At 37.8% G+C, this 8,000-nt stretch overlaps 1 protein-coding gene across 1 annotated transcript in view; it reads left to right on the plus strand.

Annotated features, from left to right (window-relative positions):
* The window catches only part of GRXCR1 (glutaredoxin and cysteine rich domain containing 1), a 120,855-nt gene extending 114,195 nt beyond the window's left edge, over positions 1-6,660 (plus strand). The window contains exon 4 of the mRNA XM_057730091.1: positions 6,481-6,660. Within this exon, the coding sequence (XP_057586074.1) occupies positions 6,481-6,660 (180 nt within the window). The remainder of the gene's footprint in view (positions 1-6,480) is intronic.
* The last annotated feature ends 1,340 nt before the right edge of the window (positions 6,661-8,000 follow it).

Here is an 8,000-nt window from a genome sequence, read left to right on the forward strand (position 1 = left end):
GAAAAAGAAGAAGAAAATAATTATTTTATGTAAGAGAACGCTTGGGGGTAAAATTTATTTATATATTTACATATTTACTTATATTAATAAACAGGCTAAAGATCAAAAACAAAGAGGTGTCTAAGGATTCCCCCCAAACAATAACCAAGATGGATAGCTGATCCTGCTGGTGCCCCCTCAGAGGAAGCCAAGGCAGCCCTGAGATGTATTAGCAAGCACTTTGTTGTGGCAGGTACTGGATGAAAGGTAGAGAAGCTCTAAGTAAGCTTTTGCCTTGCTATTTTTTTTAAAGATATGAGCAAACATTTTGTTGTCATTGCTGGTGAGATTGCCTACATAGGGTCCACTTTCTGCACATTTTTCCTTGTAAAGCCTAAAATTTGTTGCTTATGAAGAACAGAGGTAAAATTCCCAGCTACACACTGATGATGCTGGAAATGGCACAGGCTGTCTGGACAAGGCACTGGAGCGATCAAAGACTGGCCTGACCCTCCCTGGAGAAGCACCATTCTGAGCACATTCTCTCTCCGTGGGGTGGGTGGCCACAGCACATTCAGAGACTACAGCAGCAGAGTACCTCCTGCTTACCTGGGAAATCAGGCCATGTGCTCTGGCTGCCTCTCTCTGAAATTGCAACATTTTTTAAAGTAAGATTGTGGCAGTACATCCCATTGGGTCAAGAATCAGACTTATACACCTGGCTTAGGCATTCAGGAATATAAGCAACACATTTCCTCTGTGTCAGCATTTTGTTCAGTGGCTTCTTTCTCAACTCTGCAAACTGAGGATGCTAGAAACTCTAATCATCAGGAACATTTCTGTTTATTAAGAGCTTGGTCAGACAGAGAGTTATTTATTAGGCACTTAAGCATTTGTTGAATTAAATTGTTGAGTATAGTTTAAAACAAAATACATAGACAAATGTGAATCATCCGGAGATGATTATTTGCCAAGTGTTCACTCTTTGACAGTCGGTTACATGGAGTGAGTCTGCTTCATAGACAACCTGGATGATGGGGTTTATGGTCGCAAAGACTCAGATAAGTTGCTTCCTTTTTGGTAGAATACTTAAGAGACTTTCTAGCTCTTCTAAAATAAGATTAGATGATCTGAGGTTAAAAATAAGAAGTACGTTCATTTCCTGATCTTAAAGAAAATACTGACGACTCTTGATCTTAGCATCCTGTTTCTATATTAGATAACATCAAAAAAATCTTCATATTTATGAAATTTGAGTGTGTGCTACAAATGAAACCCATCTGACATTCATGAACTCCACCCTTGTCCCCTTGGTCCTTTGTTAGGGCTAGGGAATTCCTGGGGGCTTCAATTCAGATGACTGCAGTATGGTCAATTCAAAGACCACAAATAAATTTCTTAAAATAAAATTAATGTATAAATACTAAAAGCTACATCGTCATTTTTAAATGGAATCACAAACTGACCAAGGTCATCCTCAGATAGTGCTGTCAGAATCTCTGCAATGCTATGATGGAATATGCCTTTTATTCAAAGGGTTGTTGAGAAGATTTAATGAGTGAATTCATGTAAAGTGAATAGAACATTGCCTGATATGTGGTAGCCACTCAATAAGATTAGTCATTATTAGTCATTATTTCCATAATAAATCCTTTTGTGCAGCTGGGAGCTACTATTAAGACAACAGGGGAGTCTCTAGTTCACTGCTGTATCCCCTACGCCTTGCACAGTTCCTGGTAATGTGGACTTATTTGTGGAATGAGCCCACTGAGTTTTTATTTTTTGAAAGTCCCTCACCAAGAATATAAGAACAGAAGGAGATAAAAGGGAGGATGATTTCCCTTTTTTCTTGAATTCCACCCCAAAGAAACATACTTCTATCCAAACCACTATTCAGAGGAGGGGTATTCTGTAGATTCAGTACTGTTACTGGGTGCTATTCTCAGCCAATTCTGCCTGGTTTCTAGCTTTGCTGGGCTCCAGGACACTGAAGAGCTACTCTAGATTTCTTAATTGCTTGAAGGTCAAAATGTCTATTGTCAGCCTCTTCACTGAAAGTGGAAGTCTGTTTTGTTACTATTAATAATGACTGTTAAGTTCAGTTATTCCTCCTTCCTGCAGCCTGGAACACTGTCCAAGTTTGGGGAATTTCCTAGCTCTTTTTCTGTCTTGCACTGAGAGCAAAGCTGTCTACTGAGGTGTTAGACTTAAGACACAGGAGCATCTAGTATAAGTCAACTCTTACTCTTTTCTGGAACTCTTTTAAGTTCCAGAGTTTCTGTATAACAAAAGCACTTTTTGAAGATGGCTAGCAATAACTAATTATTTACTATTATTAGAAAAACAAGTGGAGTAGATTGTATTGATGATATAACAGGAACAGGATTCCTGGAGGCTAGTGGAGCTCTGAGGGAGCCTTACTGGGTGCCCTCAAGACCCACTCCCACCCCCACCCCACTTCTGCTTCATTTGCAGCATTTATCCTTTCAACTGTTTTACAACTGGGGAATCCCATGTAATATATTATTTGGGGGAAAAATGGATGTAAGTAAAAGTTGAAAACTACTGTTCCAGAGGAAAGGTAATAGATTTTGCTCTTGAAGAAAGGTCTCCAGTTTCTAATTTTCAAATTCCCCTGTGACCTGAACATTTTTTTTTTTACTCGTTAAGAGGCTTTGTTTAATCATTTGTGAAATGAGGTAGTTTCTATTACATCAGGTTGATGGGAGAATTGGGTATAGACTCTACATCCTATGTAAGCTATCCCTTTCCTCTCCCAAGTTTATGGCTGAAACAGTTAATTTTTTGTGAGATTGGAAGTGGCCTCAGACTCTTTCTAACTCTGTGCTCCAAGACATCAGAATTTGCATGTGAATTGAAACACATTTACTCTCCCTTTCTTACAGTGGCAAGACCTTAGAGCAGAAGACGAAATATAGAAGTGTTTAAATAAAATGACTATATGAATGGTAGAAAATGGTTGTGTTATATCACCACAAGCAATTTAACTTGAGGCAGTAGTTAATAAAAATCTCTTCGAATAAGGATTTATTAATGAAATAATTGCTAATCATGACTTGTTAAGTAGCTTCTATGTGCCAGGCATATTCTATTCACTTTATATGAATTAACTCATTAAATCGTCTCAACAACCCTTTAAGTAAAAGACATCTCATCAAGGCATTGCATAGATTCTGGCAACATTATTTTAGAACGACCTTGGTCTATTTGTGATTCCCTCTAAAAAGAACAATGTGGCTTTTAGTGTTTATATATTAACTTCATTTTAGAAAATTTACTTTTTTCTGAATTGTGGGGAAACTCTTAAGAAACAGCAGACTCATCATATATTTAACATTTGATATTTTGGCCCTTTGAAAGTAATTTTTGTAAGTCATGTTCCAGCCCATGATATAAGATAATGTTACCAGATCAAACTCAGGTCCATTTGCCCACACAGTAAAGCCCATCTACTGACACCAGGTTGTGGTGAAGGAAAGTACGTTTATCGTAAGGTGTCCAACATGGGGCCAAGCAAGGAGTACAGGCAGCTCGTGCTCAAAAGCTCCAAACTCCCCAGTGGCTTTCAGGGAAGCGTTTTTAAAGACAAAGTGAGGGAGAGGGTCACAGAGTGCCTAATCAGCTCGTGGGCATCCTCCTGATTCATTGGTGGTGAAGTAACCAGGTAGTATTAAGGGAGTTAATATCACCAACCTTCTGGTTCCAAACTGTCTGGGGTCTACATACTGGAGGTCAGCATGCAGTTAATAGCTTCTTGATTGAGGGGGTGGGTCTTAGTATCTGCAAAACAACTCCAGGATATGTCTCAGAATATTATCTTTAGCCCTTGGGGAGGAACTAAAGATCCTTGATTTGGTTTTATGGCTAAACTATTGTTATTTTGTTTTGCTTGACTCTTTTCATTTGTTTCTGCATTTTCTCACTTCTCTGATTAAATTTGCTCTTTGGAATTCAGGGAAGGCCTAGGAGGCTAAAGCTTTTCTGTAAACAAGAGGTGGGGGACAGGATGGGGAGGTATCTGTCCCCAGGAAGATCCTGCAGGGTCCTAATCAGTTTCAATAATTTTAAATTTTGTTGCATTGTGTTATCATTTTGAATTCTCTGTGTTTAGAGCCTGGTGTTTGGAGCAAGTGGCATAGCTGGTGAATGAAACTAGGAAGCTTCCTAGTGCTCACATTTATTCTAGCTTTGTTGTTCTTTGCTTGCCATTGCAAATGTATTTTATGGGAAAACCATATGCTTTTCAAGAATTTGAAAACATTGAAACATGTTTATACTGGTTGTTAAGATATTGAAATAATTTATACTGGTTGGTAAATAGCTGCTACCCCAAGACTCCCAAGCAGTTCTCCTCTTTCCTGTCAGCAACTCCCCTGTGAGGGTTGCCAGATACAATATAGGATGTCCACTTAAATCTCAGGTAAATTATGAATAAGTTTTTTAGTTTAAGTATGTCCCATAAGTTATTTGGCACATACTTATACAAAAATTTATCTATGGTCTATCTGAAAATTCATATTAAATGGGCATCCCATTTTTTTTTAATTGCAAAACTTGATGATCCCACTCTACTTGGAATCCAGACCTATTAACATCCCAGCACTAATGGGTGAAGTCCTGCACTCAGGGCCCTATGAGTCCTTTCTAACTAGTTGGTGTTCTTTCTGCACAAGTCATTAAATATTTTAGACATAATCTCTGGCATGGCTCTAATGCATGTCAAGGACCTATCTACCATATCACATTCTTTCTAAAATTTGGTAAGAATAGCATTACTTACTAATTCTCTTATATTTTGCTTTTAGACTACACTCTTTCTTCACTGTTTTTGTTTTTACTCAAATTTTGTTTTTCTAAAGACATTTTCATATCATGCAAAATTATAAGTATGGTACACCACTTTTTGGTCAACTCTTGCACAAAGAAATGACAAAAAGCCAGCTACAAAGAAGCTAAATTATGACATACGATCTAATTTTTTAGAATATCTAACTTTGAATCTCTACAAACTTCACAACATTCCTTGTGTGTGTCTTCAGACTGGCAATCACTACTTTTCATCTAAATAATTCTGTGTTACTAAAAATAGCACATGGATTTTGCCATCTTGATATAGTAGCAAAGTCAAATGGTAATTGTAAAGAAATCTTACTATATACAGAATATGAATCTCTGAAAAGTGGTCTGGGAATACATAAATTTTAAAGCAATCATATCCTTAATGTTTGTTTCCCAAAGTACATTCCACAGGGTACTGATTATGAGAAAATTATAGTTGTTTTCTGGAAAAAGATTTCTTGCAGGGGACATGGTGGGTTAAACCTAGTTAATTGGTTTTCTTTTCAGTTGGATTTTTTGGAGATTTTATTAAGTGCAATTGTCAACTTCCAGAGAAAATCTGTATATACATCTAAGTATGTAAGGTATGTTTGTCTGAGCATGTGTGTGTGTGTGTGTGTGTGTGTGTGAGTGTGTGTGTGTCTACATTTCCCAAGCTTATTTTAGCAATTATTCTTGTCACAAGGGCGGGCTTTCAAACATTGCTGCAGATTCCTATTTTGCAAGTCAGGAGCTTAGTATTAACTCAGGTTCTCTTTGTATCCATGCTGTAATGGCTCCTACTCTCCCCCCAGCGGATGGATGCCACTAGTGGACTCCAGCAGAGGTTACATGCTCAAAAAGCAAATAGAAATGCGTATGGATAATTTCAAAATATCCTTAACATGCTTCCTAGGTAATTTCATTATACTATAATGGGTACTTTATTTTTACTTGAGGTAGAAAGGCTGATGGCTACTGTGGGTGGTTTTACGGACTTGGATAAATGTCGTAGGATTTCTATGCCTGTTTCTTTAAATATAAAATGAGGATCATGAAGCTTGAATAGCTGCTTTACAGAAGAAGGTGTCAGTGTATGAAGGGTGGGATGAGGGAAGATTCTATATAGTAATGCATTTGAAAGTGCTTTTAAAAAACAAAGCGTTATTCACATGTGCGATATGATGATGTATCTTCAGTTGACAGCGGCTCCTCCACTCCAGCTGTTAGTTTTCTGATTTTCCAGACTCACTATTAGTGCTACTATTCTATAAACAAAGATATAAAACTGTGAAACGATGCTAAAGGGAAAGTTACAGTATTTTCCTTTAATGCAAATGACCATCTCCTAAATTGTTTTGTTTGTAAATACGTGTTTCCCTGTGATGGGTTTCTGGAGGTATGTGCCTTTTAACCTAAAAGGTACCAGCCCTTACACACCAAGCTCGTGTTTTTGATGGCCATCAATGAGATAATGAAGGAAACTTCAGAGAGCGTTTCCCCTGTGTCTATTGTATATTAATGATGGGTGATTTCAGGTCTGCAGCTACAGTATGTCAGTGTTGTTTCATGACCATCCGCAGCACATAAAGATGGGAGGGCTGATGGAGTTGTCATGCTAACACATATTCCATCCTCTCTTGTCCCCTGTCACCCGTCCAGAGAGTGCAGCATCCACATGAGTGTCCCTCCTGTGGAGGCTTTGGCTTTCTTCCGTGTTCTGTCTGCCATGGGAGCAAGATGTCAGTGTTTCGAAACTGCTTTACAGACTCTTTCAAGGCCCTGAAGTGTACAGCTTGCAACGAGAATGGTCTTCAGCGCTGTAAGAGCTGTGCTGGTTAAACAGAGCTCCCACCCATGGGGTTCCTGGTTTCATTGACTGAAAGCAATCATTTGGTTTATACTTTTTTAAAAAAATGGCTATGTTTCTGGATTAATCAATAAACTTTGTTTATTATAATTTCCTTTGTTTGGAGCCTTTGCTGTGACCACTTTCATTGCTATACTACATAAATATTTATTCAAAAGCTACTATGTGCCAAGCCCTGTGCTAGACCTTGGTTTCTAATTGGAATTAATGGAGGATCCGACAAAATTCCAAGATATCCAAAGTCTGATCCCATAAATGTGTTTGATTTTCTAAAGAAAATATAAAATATATCCAATGGTGTCTACTGCAATGCCACCCTACTGTCTAGGGTGAGTTAATTCAGCTCTCCAGATGCATACATTTTATGTGAGCCTCAGCTGTAGGGAAGAAGAGAGCTCAGGGTAGTGGGAAAGAATATGATCTTACTTATACTTAAGCAGTAAATTATTTTTAAAGCTGTAAAATAGTCTTGGAGATGATGCTATTAATGATAAATTATTTATGTTTTCTGATGAATTTCTTGGTGATGATACAAAAGCTGCCAGAAGACTTATCTGGATTTATGTTTTTAAACATCTGCTTTGTGCTGTTGTCCCTGAAAATTCTCCAAAAAGATGCTGTTGTGGTTCTCTTGAGCTGGATTACACAAAATATCACATAGTTTGAAAACATAGTAGATAATATCGGCAAAGTGGACTAAGGGAAATTCTGCTGTAATTATTAGCTTACGCCTACCTGTACCCATGTCTGTACTCTGATGGATTCCCTTATGGATGGTTTTCATAAATCACCTTTGCCAGAGCTGTGATAAGGTAATTAAAATATTTTACATCTTGGTTTTTCAAAAAGCTGTAAATATTTACTGAGTACTTTCTAATCAGCCAGGCATAGTAGAAGGCATGGTTTCTGCTTTCATGGGGCTCATACTCTAAGAAGAAGGAAGTATTAAACAAATAACTATAAGCAAGATGCGTCTTGTAAGTACTACACAAATGGTACAGTGTGCTCTGGGAGTGTGCAGCAGGAGGACCAACCTAGATGAGTTAGGAAACGGTGAGAATAGACTTTGTTGAGCAACTGATATTTAAATGGAGACATCATGGGAAATTGGCCAACTAATTAGTCAAAGAGCAAGGGGGATAATATTTAAGGTAGAGGAATGGCATATTTGGGCATTCTAAGGTCAGAGAAAAGTTGTTTGTTTGAGTAACTGTAAGAAATCTCATATGGGTAGTTACAATCTGATAAAAGTGGAGCAGTTTTTGGCAGACTAAGCCTCCTGCTATTAACACATTTACTTTGAATAAAATAA

Source organism: Hippopotamus amphibius, chromosome 3 (genome assembly GCF_030028045.1).
Source record: "Hippopotamus amphibius kiboko isolate mHipAmp2 chromosome 3, mHipAmp2.hap2, whole genome shotgun sequence".
Classification (NCBI taxonomy): domain Eukaryota; kingdom Metazoa; phylum Chordata; class Mammalia; order Artiodactyla; family Hippopotamidae; genus Hippopotamus; species Hippopotamus amphibius.